General features: G+C 32.9%; 3 protein-coding genes across 3 annotated transcripts in view; 1 reads left to right on the top strand and 2 right to left on the bottom strand.

Annotated features, from left to right (window-relative positions):
- Window positions 1-11,812, top strand: part of LOC140050083 (tRNA-splicing endonuclease subunit Sen34-like) — a 64,764-nt gene extending 52,952 nt beyond the window's left edge. The window contains exon 7 of the mRNA XM_072095114.1: window positions 11,634-11,812. The gene's annotated coding sequence lies outside the window, so the exon portion shown is untranslated. The remainder of the gene's footprint in view (window positions 1-11,633) is intronic.
- On the bottom strand, window positions 11,595-13,719 carry LOC140045132 (fibrinogen-like protein A). The gene is made up of 4 exons (XM_072089894.1): window positions 13,629-13,719; window positions 13,159-13,298; window positions 12,751-13,012; window positions 11,595-11,842 (listed from the first exon to the last, which is right to left on the bottom strand). Exons 1-4 carry the CDS (start codon window positions 13,717-13,719, stop codon window positions 11,595-11,597), a joined length of 741 nt encoding a protein of 246 aa, XP_071945995.1.
- Window positions 13,720-16,659: 2,940 nt separating this feature from the next.
- On the bottom strand, window positions 16,660-20,209 carry LOC140045124 (fibrinogen-like protein A). The gene is made up of 5 exons (XM_072089883.1): window positions 20,119-20,209; window positions 19,637-19,776; window positions 19,279-19,544; window positions 17,579-17,592; window positions 16,660-16,907 (listed from the first exon to the last, which is right to left on the bottom strand). The coding sequence occupies exons 1-5, from the start codon at window positions 20,207-20,209 to the stop codon at window positions 16,660-16,662; spliced, it is 759 nt and encodes a 252-aa protein (XP_071945984.1).
- Window positions 20,210-21,088: the final 879 nt, after the last annotated feature.

Genomic DNA, 21,088 nt, shown 5'->3' with positions numbered 1-21,088 from the left:
TGTTTTTTTGTGAACAGAACAGAATGATAAGCTATGTAACTACTTAACTACTAATATTCAGGTACAGTCTCTTTCTACAAGTCTCTGTCTCCATGTTGTCCATATAGTCAAGTGTATAGTTACGAATAATACGGAAAATATGCAAAATGTGTGTAGGAAATAGCATTTTTTTCCTAATAACTTGGTATTCAGTGAACATATATGCACTTACTTATTAGTATGTGTATAGATTGTTTAATTCTAATAGTTTTTTAAAGTAAATCCAACATTAATTGTTGATGTCTGTCATATTATAAATGTTGTGATTCTCTGTGTTTAGAGAAGGATGCTTTAGACCAGGTCCGCCTAATTATTAGCCAATCAAAATCGTATAATTTTTGGAGGGAAAATGTTATCTTCCTCTGAAGCCTAAAATTTGCATATCCAGTATAAAAGTAGAATGTAATAGATATTAGAGGAGAAGAGAGAATAAGATCAGAGTAGATAAACGAGAAGAGAGAATAAGATCAGAGTAGATAAACGGAAAGATGATAAAGAGAATATTAAGGCTTGACTGGTAGTGGTAGAAAGATGTATTAATCGAATTACAAGGAATAAAAGTTCTAGTTGAGTTAAATATACTTTTTGTATGAGTTATCATTCAGTGACAGCTGTGTACGTCGCGTGGAAATATATACGCCTGAGAAAGCTCGGAACGACAGCTGCGTACGTCGAGTGGATATACGCCTGAGAAAGCTCGGAACCAACTAAAGATAAATTCACTACATGGTGGCAGTGGTGAAAATTTTTGTTTACATGATTGAAGTATCAAGAAGAAGAAGAAGAAGAAGTGACAGTGCCTACTCTACGGGCCTGTTAAATCAGTAACCAAAAAGTTAAATGGTTACGAAGATCTGGATTCCTGACAGTTTTTATACCGTGCGTTGTTTGGATATTACAACGAAGAAGAAGTACTGTTGAGCTCAAGGTACCTACTCAAGACTGCTGGATATTCATCGGAGATACTGTATATATTCACCGAGGTCTGAAAGAAGAAGACTGAAGTAACAGAAGGAAGCCCAGTAATTTGGAGAAGATTTGCAAAGCTGACTTTGTAAACTATTTTTTATTTCGAAAGTAAATTTTTGTACGGAGCGAACTTGGAACGTTGTTTGTGACTTTGAAGTAAATTAATGTCTTATATTGTATTGCATTTAAGAATTTATGTGGATTTCATATTTTTACATATCTGAATGGAATCAAGGTAATACAAATACTTTTATAACATATTTTGTATACATAAGTTTACATATTTCATTAGTAAAATTGTTATTAGCATGACAACTTTAAGATCGGGTAAAAATATAGATAAGACTATGTCAGACAAAGATACTAGGGAAGATATGGTTGACCAAGAAGAGGTTGACCAAGTCAATGAAATATATGATAAAATGGCTAGGGATATTGATTTGCCCGAAATACCCGGCGGTATGCCTAAAGATATGATGCTCGAATATTTTCGAATGAAGTTCGAGGCCGAAAACAAAAAGTTAGAATACCAATTAAGATTAGAAGCAGATATAGAGCAAAGAAAAATTGAATCACAAGAAAGAGTGAAAATGATGGAATTAGAAAATAGGTCTAGCTACAGTAATGCTAGGAATATAGTAGATGAAATGAAGGTAAAGGTTCCTACTTTGAAGGAATCAGATGATATTGATATATATTTTAGAACATTTGAACACTTGGCAGAAGCCACAGGTTGGGATAAGAATACGTGGTCCGCTAGGTTAGCACCTGAACTGTCTGGTAAAGCTAGTAGACTGTGGGCTACCGTAACCCCCCCTCCCCCCTGGGGATTTTATGACCCATACATTTTTGGAAACCTCACACATATAGGTTTTCAAATCAGGTTGTCTGCACATTGCGCAGTGGTGCGTAAACCGATGAGGGCGCTTTTTCCAAAATGGCCGCCAAATTTAATAAAATATTATATATATTGATAAAACAGTAATTTATATGCTAAAATTAACTTGTTTTTTAATTGTTCTGTATTGAAATAATGTGTGGTCAGGTCATGGTATATGTTTGTATTCCGAAAAGTCAATATAGAGGGCGCATTTCAAAATGGCCGTCGAAAATCATAAAACTTAACAAAATTGAAGTAATTACTAGAAATGATTATATAAACAATCAGAAAAATGTCAGAATGTCATTTTACCATTCAATAATTTAACTGGTACTGACATTATTTGATTAAACTAATAAAATAATATTATTATTATTAAAATAATACAAAAACTTCTATCAAACAAATTAGTTGATGCATGACATTCAACTTTAAACCAATCAGAACACAGATAGCAGTGTAGTAGTCTAGTTGATCAGTTGTATGAAACCAGTCTAGTCTATATAACATTGAGCTAAATTATCGAAGAAAATTGTGCTTTTTCAACAACAAAGTTAATTCATAGTAAGTATTACAAGCAATTTGCTCTCCTAGTACAGTACATGGTGCAAAATGTGGACTAGCCTAGGCCTAGGAGAACTTGGTAAAACTGCACAGTTCTGGCTTAACTATATGGATCGAGTTTGGCTTATCCTTCAATTTCAAAGAGCAACTAAGAAAACAATTTTGATTTGCATTTAGCTAGCCTACAAAGAATGTGTAGTCTGTTTTTTAGCTACGACCACCAAAACTATGCTAGATATACAATGGTGTATTTCCTGTCTCTCCTAAACATATCAGAGACACATCCCGGAGCAGAGGAGCTCTTGCGACACAATGGTTTCAGCGTTAAACGATCACAAATTCCGATGTCGAGAAATGCTGTTGACATCACAATTGAACAAACTATCAACCGTCACGCAAAGTGCCATGGTGGAATCATAGGATTCAGCAGGAACTATTCGGCATATCATAGGTGGTGCACGACAAGACACAGTAGGGCTGGTTACCTGCAAGCCACAATGGAAATGGCAGACATGGATAACATGGAATCGACTTCACACAAGGGCTTGAAGTCCTCACACATCATCAACAGTGAACAAGATACTTGCAAGGGTTCTAGCAGCATTTCATAATTTTGTAAATCCTTTTGTTGTTGAAAACAAGAACGTCCTCTACTGTCTGTCATCAGGTGCACCAGTATCAGATGAGATCGAACGTGATCTCCTCCAGGCTGATAATATTGGAAAACAGGCTTACGACAAATTTGTTACGCAACGACTTGTTGAAGGCACAGTAAGTTTTCATCATCCAATCAAGAAGTGTAAACTAAAGACATTTGTACAACTTGCCAAATCCTGTAAGATCTCGGGACAGTCAAAGAAGATCAAAGAAGTAAAAGCTGAAAGAAATGTATTTGGTCAGCTTGTACTTTTAGCAATGAAGCATGACATTAGTATGGAGAGGGTGCTTAGTTTCTCATTGGGCCCTGTTCCATGGGCACTTGCAACGGCTGATGGTGTTCCAGTGAAGACAGACAAGGCAAAGCTTATGCATGCATTGGTAGGCGAATCGAACACAATAGAAAGGCCGGCTGGAGAAACCACATATATTGTTCACTGAATGGCTCTGCTGCAAGCACAGATGGCTTTGCCTGATACATTTGGAGACCTGGCAGAGAGTATATTTGGACAGCTGCCTAAGGTAAAACGTGTGGACTTTGTAACTGATACCTACCTCCCACTATCAATCAAAGGAATTGAAAGGGCTAGAAGAGGTTCTTCTAAATCCCATATAATTAAAGGAGTCAAGACTAAAGAGCCACGAGACTGGAAATCGTTTCTGTCAAGCGATGACAATAAGATGACACTAACAGAATTTCTACTAAGTGAATGGAAAAAGAATAAATATGCACCAAGTCTTCATGGAAGAGAAGTTGTATTTGGCTATACGAATAAATGCATAAGTCTGAAGAGCAATGATGGCCAAGAAACTATGTCTGAGGAACTTACAGAGTTATCGTCAACACAGGAAGAGGCTGATACGAAGTTGATTCTCCACTGTCTGCAAATTGCCAGAAATTCATCATCCAATTCTACCATAATCATTCGATCTCCAGACACAGATGTCTTCATTCTTCTGCTTCATCACACCCAGGAACTGACTCAAACAATACTATTTGATACAGGTGTTGGCAATAAAAGACGTCTTGTAGATGTGCATAAAGTCATAAGTGATGTGGGAAATGATGTGTGTCATGCCCTTCCCGCATTACATGCATTCAGTTGTTGTGACACAACCAGTGCATTTGTTCGTAAGTGGAAACTACTACCTTTGAAGATCCTCAAACAGCACCAGGAATTTCTTGGTGCATTTCTGACTCTTGGCCGATCATTGGAAATTGCAGATGAAACTCATGAAAGCTTGGAGCATTTTGTGTGCCATCTTTACAACACTAAATCTACTGTAACTGACATTAACACTTTGCGACATGATAAATTTCTGGAAAGATTTAGTGTCAAGCCAGGTGCAATACTTTCGACCTATGATGGCATGGATATGAGCCTCCCTCCACCTTGCCGAGATGCTCTTAAAATGCATGTTAAAAGATCTAATTATCAAGCGTTTATTTGGTACCAAGCACACCAAGCCGTACCAAATATCCCTCAACCAGACGGGCATGGTGTATTCAAAATGAAAAGTTGGACTTGAAGTGGACGGAAGGTGATATGATGCCACATGAGCTGGTTGACGTATTGGTAGAGGAACAGGAAGAGGAGGATGAGGAGGAGGATGATGATGAGCAAACTGAATTTAACAACTTGATGGACATTTTTTTTGACACGGAAGAAGACTAGATAATCTTGTTATTGAAACTTTTATTGTAAATAGTAAGAAATGGCATTTCCAGTTACTTTTCCATACAACATTCTACTAGAGCAACTATAAAACCACATGTTCTGAAAAATTTGCAACAATTTCCAAATGTATACTACCAGTAGTTAGAGAGATATGACAAAACCAGGTCAAAGGTCATAAAGGTCATAAATGTCACTTCCGGTAATTTTTTGACAAAATGTTTCATTAGAGCAAATAGAAATATGCATATTGTAAACAATTTGAGATCATTTACAAGTGTCTATCATGTAAAGTCAATGTTATGTCTTTAAAATATGGAAAAAAACCCAATAGTGCACTTTTATTAGAATTGTTGGCAGCCATTTTGACAAAACGGTCAGAAATGGCATTCCCAGTCCCCTTTACATAAAACTCTCCATTAGAGCAAGTATAAAACCACATGTTCCAAACAATTTGCGACAAATTCCAAATGTGTACTACCAGTAGTTATAGAGATATGACAAAACCGGGTCAAAGGTCAGAGTGACAAAAATGTCATTTCCGGTCAAATTTTTACAAAACTTTTCATTAGAGCAAATAGAAATGTGCTAACTGTAAACAATTTGAGACCATTTATAAGTCTCTACCATGAGTGGTTGCCAAGATAGAGGCACCTGAGCCTATGGGCAGCCATTTTGAAAACGCGCCCTCACAGGAATACGCACCACTGCGCAATGTGCAGACAACCTGATTTTAGTTCGTATATGGGTAGGGTTAAAAAAAATACTGGTCCCGAAAAATCCCCAGGGGGGGGGGGAGGGTCCCGTGTTTGAGCCCACAGTCTATAGGACAGCATATGCATCCTTAACCGTAAAAGAATGTGTAGATTATGATACCTTAAAGAAGGCAATCTTAGAAAAGTATGATGTGTCCGCTGAGACCTACAGATTTAAATTTAGAAATTCAAACAGAGTTAAAGATATGTCCATCAGGGAATGGCTGAATGAGCTCTCCCATTATTTAAAATGTTGGATGAAATGTGCTAATGTAAAAGAAGATGATGCTGCAGGCATTATTGAAATGATTATAATGGAACAGGCACTTGATAAAATGCCTGAAGATCTGAGGCTTTATCTTAGAGATAAACAAGTAAATAAGAGCTATGATATGGCTATGATAGCCGATGATTATATAGCTAATAGAGGTGGCCGTGGCTATTGGAATGCCGTAAATTCGGAAAATAATACGTATTATAAGGGCCAAGAAAATAGTAAACCTAAGAATAGTACGACTCAGAATAACCCTGGAGCTAGGCAGCAAGGATACAATAGGTATCGCGGAAGGGGAGGCAAATTCCATAACTATGGTAGAAATTTCCAACAGAGAGAACCTTCAAATGAATGGATTAATGGCCTATGCTTTAATTGTAAGGAGAAGGGACATAAAATAGGGGATTGTCCTAAGATGGTAGCAAAAGGAAAGATTAGTGACACTAAGAAGGGCCCGAATGTGAAAGATGGCTTAAGATGTGAAGGACTAAAATCAGATAGACCCCAAGTAGTTATGGATAGTGTAGAAAATAAAATGGAGAAGTGTACAATAACAGGAAAATTAGAAGGACAGGATATAACTATGCTTAGAGACTCGGGATGTACCCAGTCAGCTGTTAAGGAAAGTCTAGTGCCTAACAAATGTTACTTGCCAGGAAAATGGGTTACGTTAAGAGGTATAGGAGGCGATATTACCGTCCCCTTAGCTGAGGTAGCTATAGAAAGTAAGATAGTGACAGGTAAAGTGATTGTAGCCGTAATTGAAGGATTACAGAGGGACATGTTATTGGGTCATGATTTGGACCAGAATTGTGGGGAAACAATGGCTAAAGAAATTTTCGTCCTAACTAGGGAGCAAGCCAGAATAGAAAATGATGTTAGAATACAAGACGAAATGATATTGTTAGGGAAAGATAGTAACTTTAAGCCGATAGAAGAGCCGCCTAAAGAAACTAATGTACAATTGTTGAAAACAGTAGTAAATGACAACAAAGTAAATAAAACTAAGTGTTTAGATGATATGAATGGAACAGAAATGAATAATTTGTTTGACGAAAATGAGGATAAAGCTAAAGATAAAACAGTCAAACATAAAACTTATGAACAACAGCACAAGCTGAACCTAACTAAACAAGAACTGATCAAATTGCAAACTAAGGATGACTCACTCAAAGGAGTGTTTGACAGGGTAGTCCCTATAGAAGAAATAGGTCAGCATAGGGTATGTTTCTTTATGAGACAAGGTATATTGATGAGAAATTGGAGTAGTAGTAAAGATAAGAATAACCAAGTGGAACAGATTGTATTACCCACTCAGTGTAGACAGGGTGTATTACACTTAGGTCATAATGTGCCATTTGCAGGTCACATGGGTGTTGAGAAAACTAAAAGTAGGGTCCTGAACCAATTCTATTGGCCAGGTATATTTAAAGATGTGGTAGTCTATTGTAAAGTCTGTAAGGAATGCCAAAAGGTAGATAAAGGTAAAAGTAAAAGGAAACATACTTTGATACCATTACCGATTATAAGTACACCATTTAAACGTATAGCGATAGATATTGTTGGACTCTTATCTAGAACAAGCCGTAATAACAAATATATGCTTACTATAATTGACTATGCTACGAGATATCCGGATGCTATCCCGTTACCCAATGTTAGAGCTGAAACAGTACCCAGGGCTCTAATAGAAGTCTTTACTAGAGTAGGATTACCCGAAGAGATTGTACATGATCAAGGAACTAATTTCATGTCTTCAATTATGCAATCTATATGTAGTATGTTGGGGATTAATCAATTAAAGACTACAGTGTACCACCCCCAAAGCAATGGGCTTGTTGAAAGATTTCACGGTACATTGAAAAATATGATAAGGACACTTACAGTTAAGCAAAGAAAAAATTGGGATAACTACATACCCCCCTTTCTGTTTGCATACAGAGAAGTTCCTAGTAAAGCGACGGGCCATTCACCTTTTAAATTGCTTTATGGTAGAGAGGTGAGGGGACCCTTGAGTTTACTCAAAAGTAATTGGGTAGAAGATGAAGAAACATCTACTGATGTTATCAAATACATGTTAGACATAAGAGAAAAAATGGGGCAATTAATGAAAGATGCTAATGTAAACAAACTTGAACAACAAGAAATTATGTCCCACAATTATAACAAGAATGCTATTGATAGAGAATTTGTAGAAGGGGACAAAGTGTTGATATTCCTTCCAGTAGGAAATAGTAAGTTAGACAGTAAATGGCAAGGCCCCTTCACTGTTACAAAAAAGGTCAATGATGTAAATTATGAAATATACATAGGAGGTAGAAGAAAAGAAAAACAAATTCTACATGTTAATATGTTAAAGAGATGGTATGATAAAGTAGAAATAAGTAAAGATGGTTATTATGTAGTAACAAATGTTCAGTCTATAGAAGAAGTAGACTTAAATGAAACAGTCCATGACAATGAGTTAGATAGTGAAATAGACATAGGATTGTCTTATCATCAATCACAAACATGGAGAGATGTTAACGTTAGTAGTAATTTAAATGATACACAAACTAAACAATTAACAGAATTGTTAAAGTACCAACAGAATGTATTCTCAGATGTACCAGGTAGAACTCACTTAGTGACACATGAAATTAAGACTAATGGTGAAATGCCTATAAGGCATAGGGCATATAGAACGCCCCAAGCATTAAAGGGTAAATTGAAAGAGGAATTAGATAGTATGTTGGCTATGGGTATAATAGAACCTACAGTTAGTGCCTATGCTGCACCTATTATTGCCCTGAAGAAAGGCCAGAATCAAATTAGAATGGTGACAGATTTTAGATCACTAAATAAGACTACACAATTTGACCCTTATGTTATGCCTCGCATAGACGAAATGTTGGATGAGGTATCATCCGCAATATACATAACTACGTTAGATCTAACTAAAGGATTTTACCAGGTGCCTCTGGATCCTAAGACCAAAGACAAATCAGCATTTATTACACAATTTGGACAGTATTGTTACAATGTACTTCCATTTGGTATGCAAAATAGCTCTAGTACTTTCCAAAGATTAATGGATAAGGTATTACAAGGTACTGAGGGATATGCTAAGGCATATATAGATGACATATGTATTTATAGTCAAACTTGGAAAGATCATATTTTTCATTTGAATGATGTATTAGAAAGATTAAGTAGTGCTGGATTGACAGCAAAGCCTTTGAAATGTAAAATTGCCTATGCACAGGTAGAATTTCTGGGGCATAAGATTGGTAATGGAGAAATTAGACCCATGATTGATAAGGTTGAGGCTGTGGAAAAGTTCCCCAGACCTTTGTCTAAGAAACAAGTCCGATCATTTCTCGGATTAACTGGCTATTACAGAAAATTTGTACAGAACTATGCCGATATTGCTAAGCCATTGATTGATTTAACTTTAAAGAGTAAAAGTAATACCGTTAAGTGGAATGAACAATGTGAAAATGCCTTTGTAACTTTAAAGAAACGACTTACTGATGATAATGTATTAAAAGCCCCAAATTTTGATAAGATGTTTATATTGCAAACCGATGCCTCAAATTATGGCATAGGTGCAGTGCTGAGCCAAATAGATGGTGAGGGTAATGATTATCCCATTGTGTATTTAAGTAGAAAGTTATCTGTACATGAGCAGAGATATTCTGTGCCAGAAAAAGAGTGCCTCTCTATTGTTTGGGCTATAAATAAACTTAAGTATTATCTGTATGGTTGTGAATTTCAAGTTCATACTGACCACCAGGCATTGAGATGGATGGACTCAATGAAGGGTGCCAATGTTAGACTTATGAGATGGGCTCTGTTTTTACAAAGATATAAATTTAAAGTTATTTACAAGAAAGGATCATTAAATGGAAATGCAGATGGATTAAGCCGTGCATAAATAATATTATAGAGGTGTTATTAGTAGATAGTTTAATGTAAAATGGTTTTAAATGTTAAATTTTTGGAAAGATTGACACAATCTTTTTCCCAAAAAGGGGAATGTCATATTATAAATGTTGTGATTCTCTGTGTTTAGAGAAGGATGCTTTAGAGAAGGATGCTTTAGACCAGGTCCGCCTAATTATTAGCCAATCAAAATCGTATAATTTTTGGAGGGAAAATGTTATCCTCCTCTGAAGCCTAAAATTTGCATATCCAGTATAAAAGTAGAATGTAATAGATATTAGAGGAGAAGAGAGAATAAGATCAGAGTAGATAAACGAGAAGAGAGAATAAGATCAGAGTAGATAAACGGAAAGATGATAAAGAGAATATTAAGGCTTGACTGGTAGTGGTAGAAAGATGTATTAATCGAATTACAAGGAATAAAAGTTCTAGTTGAGTTAAATATACTTTTTGTATGAGTTATCATTCAGTGACAGCTGTGTACGTCGCGTGGAAATATATACGCCTGAGAAAGCTCGGAACGACAGCTGCATACGTCGAGTGGATATACGCCTGAGAAAGCTCGGAACCAACTAAAGATAAATTCACTGCAATGTCATTTACAAGTTTGGTTTGATTTAAAAAAATTATTTTCTACATTCATTAGATAACATCGGATCGCACACGTTATTCCTTTATTTTAGATGAGGATGTACATTTGAGTTTCCTTATTAAACTCCTGTCAGCTCTGCACAGATATGACAGCCTTGACTTTGTTTTATTGATTTACTTACTTTAATATTGATGGGCATTATGTTTGCAAGCAATTTTCTGCATAGAGGGCAGCATAACTTAAATAATGATAATCAAGAATACAACATTTGATTTTATTTCAAAATTGTTTGGATATTCGGTTTGTTTTCTTATTTATTGATCAACTATTGTTTGTAGATAACAAATGACCAACACAACTGTTGCATAAAGAAAGAAAATGTTGTGTAAGGTGCATGAAGTTCGTAATTCCTCCAAGATCATTGATCACAAATCATTTGGGATAGATTGACTAATATAGCATCAAGACAGTTATGTTAGCCGAAAGTGTTTGTACTCTAAATTGGAGTTTGCATTTGTTGGTGTTTTTTTTGTGTAAAAGTGCAATATTGGCTTGGAAGTGTAAACTCATAAACCTTATTTTTGCTTAGTATCTATTAGCTGTTTCCTGTACAATATTCTCAAGACCAATAAAATAAGAGATATAATTAATAGATCATACACATTTCATTGTAGTTTAATTAATTTTAATTCTTTCAACAATACAGTACAGTTTTGTTCCTGCCACTGATGCCCATCTTGTCCAAAAATATGCTTGATATGTTTTTGGTCACTATTGTATGGTTTTTAGCGAGCAAATAGTATGTTTTTTTTTAAAGTGTTACAGTATTTAGTTTTCAGAAGATTTCTGATTGTAATTGTATCGTAGCACTTAAGTTATCTATAAGGATCTTCTGCAGATATCGTTTTATTAATTTGTAAAATTAGTATCAATAATACATATGATTTTTAACAATTGTGATAATAATAATTATAATAATATTATATAATAATAATAAATTATGATGAACAAAACATAAATAGGTACTGTATGTGATTAATAATGAGAAAATTACAGTTCAAATTAAAATTTATTTTCATATGTTAAAACATTTATAAAACATATGAAATTTGTTGACAAAAAGTTATGAAAATTGCACCAAATTCTAGTTTTCATTATTAAATTAAAATAATTAATATAACACTACATCTAAAAAAAAAAAAAAAAAAATATTTGCCATTTTGTATACTTTTAAGTCAAATTACTAGTGATAATGAAAACTCTCTTATGTTGCTCTTTTAACCATCATCACTGTCTTCTTTAGACTTTCTGTATTCTTGAAATGAAGCCAAACTATGCCAGTAATAGAAGAAGATCCTGGTGTAAGGTAAAGCCCATTCAGGTTTGAATTAGCACAGCCAGTGTACCACCAAGCACCTTTCCAAGACTCAGCACAGTTACCACTACTCCACTTATCATTGTCTGTATCATACGTTGAAAATTGTCCACCGTTGGCATATGCTAAAGAATCACCTAAACAAACCAAATATTATATCATCTTTAAGTTTACAGCATACATACAGTTTGTTTAATAGAATGTAGAAAATGAATACTGTATATGTGATGTAAAATGATACAATATACCCAATGAGTGTTTTAATTAATTATGTTTTTACATTTACATCCTGTTTTAGGGGATTCTCATTTTGTTTTAAATTATAACATTTTTTGTTATTGGGCTTCTTATGTTCTATACATTATACAATATGGTTATTTATTTTACTATAATATGATATTTTGTTGGTCAGTCAATGTTTGCTTTTTATTATACTTTTTTTTCTTTTTAATGGGGATGACCCACATTTAATCATTACACACAACATAAAGTACAACTATGAAAATAAGATGATAAACTTGACATTACTAAAACAGTAATGCATTGGGAATGTTAAAACAATAATAAAAATGAAAGAATAAAAATGTTTTTAAATATTTCATTTGTAATTTTATGTTATTTTCCATCTGCTGTATCTTAATTATTCTTTCTTTTAACTCAAGTATACTTTCAATACAAATGTACTGATTTCCAAAAACAACAATGAAAATGAAAGAGTATGATAAATGAAAGAGTATGATAAAAAACATTGATACATGCTTAGTACATAATTAGGTACAACATGGATTCTTATGGTATGTTGAATTTCCTGGGCTGTAAGCTTGTTTAAACCATTTAATTCCAGTCAATGTTCTTTTAACTCAGTATTATATTCAGTTGTTATATAAAGTGATAAATGCAACAACAAAAAAGCGCACAGTGTGTGTTAGTCTATTTCTATTGCAAGGCAGAAAGGTGTAGCTGGTCTACAAAGAAAAATAATAATGTTAGTTCTTTGTTTACTTGAAATGGATTTTTAGTGTAAAAATTGATTGAATGTACTAACCTGCAGTTCCTGTGTATCCACTGATTGTCAAATCATAGTTAGAATCCTCAGTATCAACACGAAAGTGGGAATATCTTGCAAACTTCATTACATCCAAGTGGTCTGTCATCTCTACTAATAGCTCAAAATTTCCATCAAATGTTATACGGTTGATATTATCATTACCAAGCCAGAACTCTGAGTGGACATTTCCAAAACCCTTTTTGTAGTTGGCCCAATTGCGGTAGAAATCTTCCGAACCATCCTGTCTTCGTTGTATCACCTGGAAAACAAAGAAACTTTACACAACAGCTGTGGAAAATTTATTTTGTGAACTTGATCAAAACTATAGTTGAATAGTTAAGTATAATTATAGATGAAAAAAAAAGAAATCTTTGCATTTTTTTGTTGCTTATTAATATTGCTTACTGTCCATCCGCCATCTTTCCTCATGTCACAGTAGACCATAAACTTTGGTCCTCCATCATTTGGCTCTATCACATAATCACCACTTTGAGCAGAAGGATCATTTTCCAAAATGTCTTCACAATCTCTCATAAAACACTTATCTAAATAATATATTCAAAATATTATCCATTTCTTTAAACTAAATATACCAAACATACTTTAGTTTAGTACAAACTTTGTACTTTTGTTTGTTTTCTTCCTAATTGTTTAGTAGTATCATTTAATTTTAATAAATTATACAAGATAGTCTCTTTACCACTTCCAGTAAAGTGCTTTAAACATTTTTAAAAAAGTGTAAGAGGTAAGATTTAATTTAATTAGGTTTATAGGACAGCTACAAAAATTGTCCACTTAATGACACATTCTCTTTAAGATACATTTCTGATCTTCTGACCCGTTTCTTACCAGCTGTTTAGACTCATGCTACTTACTTCTAGAAGGGCATCCACAATCATCTTCTGGGCAGTAGGCAGCAGCCATCACAACCAACATACAGCCAATTACTAACATTCTGGAATCCATTCTTTATCACACTTGAAAGCTCCTCACACAATATAACTGACAACAGAAGAGCAAAAAACAAATGTTATAGCAGTTCTTATATCTTAAATTGAAGATAGTTGATTGGAATTTTCATTTATTTTCTATCATAATTTGATAAAACACAAAATTGTATTTTTTTTAGAAAGTAAGGGATATTTTTGCAGACTGAATACTCAAAAGCTTATTTGTCCATTATAAATATCATATTAAATAATAATAGAAATTCTAAAGTTTGGCAAATATTTATTAGTACAATTAAAAATAGGTATATATAAACAGTTAAAATAAATAAAAAATATAAAACACACATTATTGCACAAAAGCTTAAGTTTAAAAAGTAGATACAATTTAGAAGTTAAAAGTTAAAATATGATAAAATGCATAAAACATATATATAAAAATTTAAAATGTTATTGTTTTTGGTAATAACATTAGGATGATAATCACAATGTGAACAATAAAAATGTTAATATTTGTTTTGTTTCAAATGCACATTTGAGATAAGCCTTATAATATGGGATTTTTTAAGTCCAAGTGAATAGTACTGTACATAAAATGATACCCATCATTGTTACATACAAGAGAAATTATTGTTATTTTCCAATTCATTATCTTTTCAAGAGAAAACTGATTTTAACCAATCACAAGTTTTAGAAAGTCACAAAAAAATCCAGTGTATTTTTCGCAATTTAGAATTTTAAGTTGTCAATAGACTTAATTAGAGCACTAATCTATGGAATCCAAGACATTGTCGGCAGAAGGTTGGACGTCCCCACAAAACCTACATAGATCAACATAGACACAGAATGCAACCTGGATGAACTGCCTGTGCTGCCATGGAAGACCAAAGGGTGGCGTATACGAGTCAAAGAAGCCTGAGCAAGCTCGATATATATATTAATGTACCAATAGAAGTGTAATACTTACAACTGTAATGTTCAAAGTAACTGTAACTTCAGCTGAACGATGAATCTATCTGACAATGCAATGTTGGAACACATCTCTTTTATGGAGATTGGTTGGGGAACAACCCAGATGTTTTCTAACCAAATTTATTCAACTAAAAGGTTTATTTATGTAATCTCTGAATGTTACAAATTGCATGCTGAACAATATTTGAATATTATTAAAGTTTGTTTGAATATTTGTGATAATTTGTTTAGCTAATTAATTCGTGAATGAGATGAAACTGTTTTTGTGAAAACATAAGGCAGGATTGGATTTTCCCAACTACTAATTGATTCGTGATTGAGATGAAACACTTTGTAATTTGCTTTTGTTCAAGACAGAAGTGGATATTTGTGGTTTTTATTATTTTTTATTTGTAGTAGCTAACTGGTTCGTGAATGAGATTAAACACTTTAGTGATTGTTTTTTTGTGAGCAGAACAGAATGATAAGCTATGTAACTACTACAGTCTCTTTCTACAAGTCTCTGTCCCCATGTTGTCCATATAGTCAAGTCTATAGTTACGAATAATACGGCAAATATGCAAAATGTGTAGGAAATAACATTACATTATACAACAATAACTTGGTATTTAGTGAACAGATGCATTTTCGTGGGAGTAGTTAGTATGTGTATAGATTGTCTAATAGTTTTTTAAAGTAAATCCAACATTAATTGTTGATGTCATTTACAAGTTTGGTTTGATTTAAAAAAATTATTTTCTACATTCATTAGATAACATCGGATCGCACACGTTATTCCTTTATTTTAGATGAGGATGTACATTGATTCCTATTGAACTCCATGTCAGCTCTGCACAGATATGACAGCCTTGACTTTGTTTTATTGATTTACTTACTTTAATATTGATGGGCATTATGTTTGGCGAAGCAATTTTCTGCATAGAGGGCAGCATAACTTAAATAATGATAATCAAGAATACAACATTTGATTTTATTTCAAAATTGTTTGGATATTTGGGTTGTTTTCTTATTTATCGATCAACTATTGATATTGTAGATAACAAATGACCAACACAACTGTTGCATAAATAAAGAAAATGTTGTGTAAGGTGCATGACGTTCGTAATTCCTCCAAGATCATTGATCACAAATCATTTGGGATATTGACTACTAATATAGCATCAAGACACTGAGTTATGTTAGCCTCTAGTTAGTTTGTACTCTAAAATGGAGTTTGCATTTGTTGGTGTTTTTTTGTTGTAAAAGTGCAATATTGGCTTGGAAGTGTAAACCCATAAACCTTATTTTTGCTTAGTATCTATTAGCTGTTTCCTGTACAATATTCTCAAGACCAAATAAAATAAGAGATATAATTAATAGATCATACACATTTCATTGTAGTTTAATTAATTTTAATTCTTTCAACAATACAGTACAGTTTTGTTCCTGCCAATGATGCCCATCTTGTCCAAAAATATGCTTGATATGTTTTTGGTCACTATTGTATGGTTTTTAGCGAGCAAATAGTATGTTTTTTTTAAAAATGTTACAGTATTTAGTTTTCAGAAGATTTCTGATTGTAATTGTATCGTAGCACAAGTTATCTATAAGGATCTTCTGCAGATATCGTTTTATTAATTTGTAAAATTAGTATCAATAATACATGATTTTTAACAATTCTGATAATATAATTATAATAATTATATAATAATAATAAATTATCATAAACAAAATATAAATAGGTACTGTATGTGATTAATAATAATTTAAGAAAAATTACAGTTCAAATTAAAGTTATTTTCATATGTTATAAATTTGTTTTTCAGAGACAAAAAGTTATGAAAATTGCACCAAATTCAAGTTTTCATTATTAAATTAAATTAATTAATATAACACTAAAAAAGGATAGGCAAACAGGATTGTTGACCTCACTACATCTTGAAAAAAATTAAATATTTGCCATTTTGTATACTTTTAAGTCAAATTACTAGTGATAGTGAAAAATCTCTTATGGTGCTCTTTTAACCATCATCACTGTCTTCTTGAGACTTTCCCAGTCCTTGAAATAAAACCAATATATGCCATTAGAAGTAGAAGAAGATCCTGGTGTAAGGTAAAGCCCATTCAGGTTTGAATTAGCACAGTTCTTGTACCACCAAGCACCTTTGTATGACTCAGCACAGTTAATACTACTCTTATCATTGTCTGTATCGTACGTTGAAAATTGTCCACCATTGGCATATGCTAAAGAATCACCTACACAAACAAGATAATATATCATCTTTAAGTTTACAGCATACATACAGTTTTTTTAATAGAATGGAGAAAATGAATACTGTATGCAATGTAAAATGATACAATTTGTTTGTTTGTTTTATCTTTATACTGGGTGACCTCTTCAGTCAAAGACTGATCTCCCAGAGGGCCCAGTTGGTGATCAGTGGCTGTGATGTACTAATACACCGGGGTAACCCCCTACTCGTCTCGAAAGATGTACTAGGTTCTTTAAAGTGCACACGAGCAAGTTGTGTAAAATGGACCTACGGTTTATAGTCCTTATCCGAGAAGACTCGTTCTACCACCAGAACCATGGAGTGAGTGAGCCTCGAACCCCTGCCGATGTTATGTCTACGTGATTACGGTTCCACTGTCTTAACCGCTCGGCCACTCGCTCAATACACCCAATAAGTGTTTTAATTAATTATGTTTTTACATTTAAATCCTGTTTTAGGAGATTTTAATTTTGTTTTAAATCATAACAATTTTTTCAAATCTAGTGTTCTTGTTATTGGTCTTCTTATATTCTATACATTATACAATATGGTTATTTATTTTACTATATTATGATATTTTTGATCATTCAATGTTTGCTTATTATACTTTTTTTTTTCTTTTTAGGGGATGACCCACATTTAATCATTACACACAACATAAAATACAACTATGAAAATACAATGATAAACTTGACATTACTAAAACATTAATACATTGGGAATGTTAAACAATAATGTAAATGAAAGAATAAAAATGTTTTTAAATATTTCATTTGTAATTTTATGTTATTTTCTATCTTCTGTATCTTAATTATTCTTTCTTTTAACTCAAGTATACTTTCAATACAAATGTACTGATTTGAAAATGAAAGAGTATAATAAAAAACGTTTATACATGCTGGTACTACATAATTAGATACAACAATGAAAATGAAAGAGTATGATAAAAAACGTTTATACATGTTGGTATATAATTAGATACAACAATGAAAATGAAAGAGTAGGATAAAAATTGTTTAGACATGCAGCTGGTACATAATTAGATACAACAATGAAATGAAAGAGTATGTTAAACAAGGCCAACAGCCATTAAGTCGCGTGCTACAATGCATAGTGATACCGGACAGACTGACAGACCGACCGACCGACATAGTGAACTATACTGACCGAAATTACTGAACATGTTTAAAAATGTTGAAATGTTTAAAAACATTTATATTTTTTTAATTTACACGTGCGTAGCCTGTCACTTTTGACGTGCTTGTATAACGTAATTTCGAGTTGAAAAGTAAGTCAAGAAAACAGAAATCGGGCAAAAAGAGCGTGCAATAACATTTAACGCACAGTGCGCGCGCAAAATATGCGCACTCATGGCAATTTTGTAAACGCTTAAAATTGCCTGAAACGTACTCTTATTTCATAGAAAATAAATTTTGAAAATTTTAAGCGCGCGTACGCATGCGTTACATGCGCTACGCACGTAATTGTATTGCCATATGATGATTTATGCCCTAAAATTTATGAGTACCGAATTTTATTTAATTGTGATTCATGGTTGTGAAGATATGATTACAAACGTGATTTCGTTAAATCGTGCGTAGACCGCATCATTTTTTATTGCGCACCGTGAAAACATAACCACATCGATTCCTGGCCATAAGGAATATACTGTAAAAAATTGACCTAGCTAGATTAAACTGATATCAAGATAAGGTCAGAAAGCGATAAAACGCATAGTGATACCGGACCGACAGACAGACAGACCGACAGACAGACAAACCGACCGACCGACTAATGAAAGAGTATGATAAAAAACGTTTATACATGCTGGTACATAATTAGATACAACAATGAAAATGAAAGAATAAAAATGTTTTTAAATATTTCATTTGTAATTTTATGTTATTTTCCATCTGCTGTATCTTAATTATTCTTTCTTTTAACTCAAGTATACTTTCAAAACAAATGTACTGATTTCCAAAAACAACAATGAAAATGAAAGAGTATGATAAAAAACGTTTATACATGCTGGTACATAATTAGATACAACATGGGATTCTTCTGATGAGAACATATTTATTACATGTCGAAAATCCAAATTAAGGTATGTTGAATTTACTGGGCTGTAAGCTTGTTTAAACCATTTAATTCCAGTCAATGTTCTTATCATTTAACTCAGTATTATATTCAGTTATTATATAAAGTGATAAATGCAACAACAAAAGCGCACAGTGTGTGTTAGTCTATTTCTATTGCAAGGTACAAAGGTGTAGCTGGTCTACAAAGAAAAACACTAATGTTAGTTCTTTGTTTACTTGAAATGGATTTTTAGTGTAAAAATTGATTGAATGTACTAACCTGCCGTCCCTGTGTATCCACTAATTGTCAAAGTATAGTTAGAATCCTCACTACCAATACGGAAGTGAGAATATCTTGCAAACTTCATTTCATCCAAGTGGTCTGTCACCTCTACTAATAGCTCAAAATGTCCATCAAATGTTATACGGTTGATCTTTTCGTTACCAAGCCAGAACTCTGAGTGGACATTTCCAAAACCCTTTTTGTAGTTTGCCCAATCGCGATAGAAATCTTGTGAACCATCCTCTCTTCGTTGTATAACCTGGAAAACAAAGAAACTTAAATAGTTGTATAATTATAGATGAAAAGAAAAGAAATCTTTGCATTTTTTCATTGCTTATTAATATTGCTTACTGTCCATCCGCCATCTTTCCTCATGTCACAGTAGACCATAAACTCAGGTTGTTCGTCATGTGGCTGTATCAAATAATCATCACTTCGAGCAGAAGGATCATTTTCCAAAATTTCACCACAGTCCCTTAAAAAACACTTCTCTAAATATACAAAATAAATCAATTTTCTAACACTAGAAAATAACTTTCATTTATTTACAATATAGTTAGGTACTTTCGTCAACTTTGTACTCCTTAAAATTGTTTCTGTTTTCTCTCTAATTATTTAGTAATATCATTTATTAAATTATACAAGATAGTTTTTAATAGATCCATTGTATACTTTAAACATTTTTATTTAAAAAATGCAAGAGGTAAGATTTAGAATTAAAGCATTGTAATAGATGTCCAATAGATGACACATTTGTCTTTTTACAGTTTGTACCATTTCTACTCTTCTGACCCGTTTCTTACCAGCTGTTTATAGAGTCATATGCTACTTACTTCTAGAAGAGCATCCACAATCATCTTCTGGGCAGCAGGCAGCAGCCATCACAACCAACATACAGCCAATTACTAACATTCTGCAATCCATTCTATATCACACTTGAAAGCTCTTTACAAAAACTGACAACAGAAAAGCAAGACAAAATGTTACAGCACATCTTATTTCATAGAGAATTGATGAGAATTTTCATTTTTCTACCATAATTTGATAATATTGATCACACAAAATTGTATTTTTTAGAAAGTTAGGCATATTTTTGCAGACTGACTACTGAAAAGCTTTATTTGTTCAGTATTATATAAATAAATAATAGAAATTCTTCTACAAAGATTGGCAAATATATATTAGTACAATTAAAAACAGACAGATATAAAATATAAACAAACAATTAAAAAATAGAAAACACACATTATTGCATAAAAGCTAAAGTTTAAAAAGTAGATACAATTTAGAAGTTAAAAGTTAAAATATGATAAAATGCATAAAACATATATATAAATATTTAAAATGTTATTGTTTTTGGTAATAAAATCAGGATGATAATCACAATGTGAACAACAAAAATATTAATATTTGTTTTGTTTCAAACGTACGTTTGAGATAAACCTTATAATATGGGTTTTTCCAAAGCCCAAGTGAATAGTACTGTAAAATTAAATGATAGCCATCATTGTTACATACAAGAAAAATATCATTGTTATTTTCCAATTCATTATCTTTTCAAGAGAATACTGATTTTAAGCAATCACAAGCTTTAGAAAGTCACAAAAAATTCCAGTGTATCTGTTGCATTTTAAAATTTTAAGTTGTCAATAGACTTAAAGGCCAGGTGCGGGCAAAAAATTTCTATTGATCATACATTCCAATAATTATCGATCTATAGTTTCCCCTATGTTTCATAATTTTTGGGATTTCATTTGTGTTACACAAGCTTGTTGAAAATAAGCACTTTCTTATCAGTGGGGG

The sequence above is a fragment of the Antedon mediterranea genome, chromosome 1 (assembly GCF_964355755.1).
Source record: "Antedon mediterranea chromosome 1, ecAntMedi1.1, whole genome shotgun sequence".
NCBI classification, from domain to species: Eukaryota; Metazoa; Echinodermata; class Crinoidea; order Comatulida; family Antedonidae; genus Antedon; species Antedon mediterranea.
This window is presented reverse-complemented; position numbering and strand designations above follow the sequence as displayed.

Bases quoted from the DNA above. Each gene is read 5' to 3' on its own strand.
- LOC140045124 (XM_072089883.1), bottom strand. From the start codon at position 20,209: ATGGATTGCAGAATGTTAGTAATTGGCTGTATGTTGGTTGTGATGGCT. The intron at 19,777-20,118 runs GTAAGTAGCATA...TTGTATATTTAG, and splicing joins TTGTGGATGCTCTTCTAGAA to AGAAGTGTTTTTTAAGGGAC. The intron at 19,545-19,636 runs GTAAGCAATATT...TTTGTTTTCCAG, and splicing joins GGAAAGATGGCGGATGGACA to GTTATACAACGAAGAGAGGA.
- LOC140045132 (XM_072089894.1), bottom strand. From the start codon at position 13,719: ATGGATTCCAGAATGTTAGTAATTGGCTGTATGTTGGTTGTGATGGCT. The intron at 13,299-13,628 runs GTAAGTAGCATG...TATATTATTTAG, and splicing joins TTGTGGATGCCCTTCTAGAA to ATAAGTGTTTTATGAGAGAT. The intron at 11,843-12,750 runs GTTAGTACATTC...TGGTTTGTTTAG, and splicing joins TGGATACACAGGAACTGCAG to GTGATTCTTTAGCATATGCC.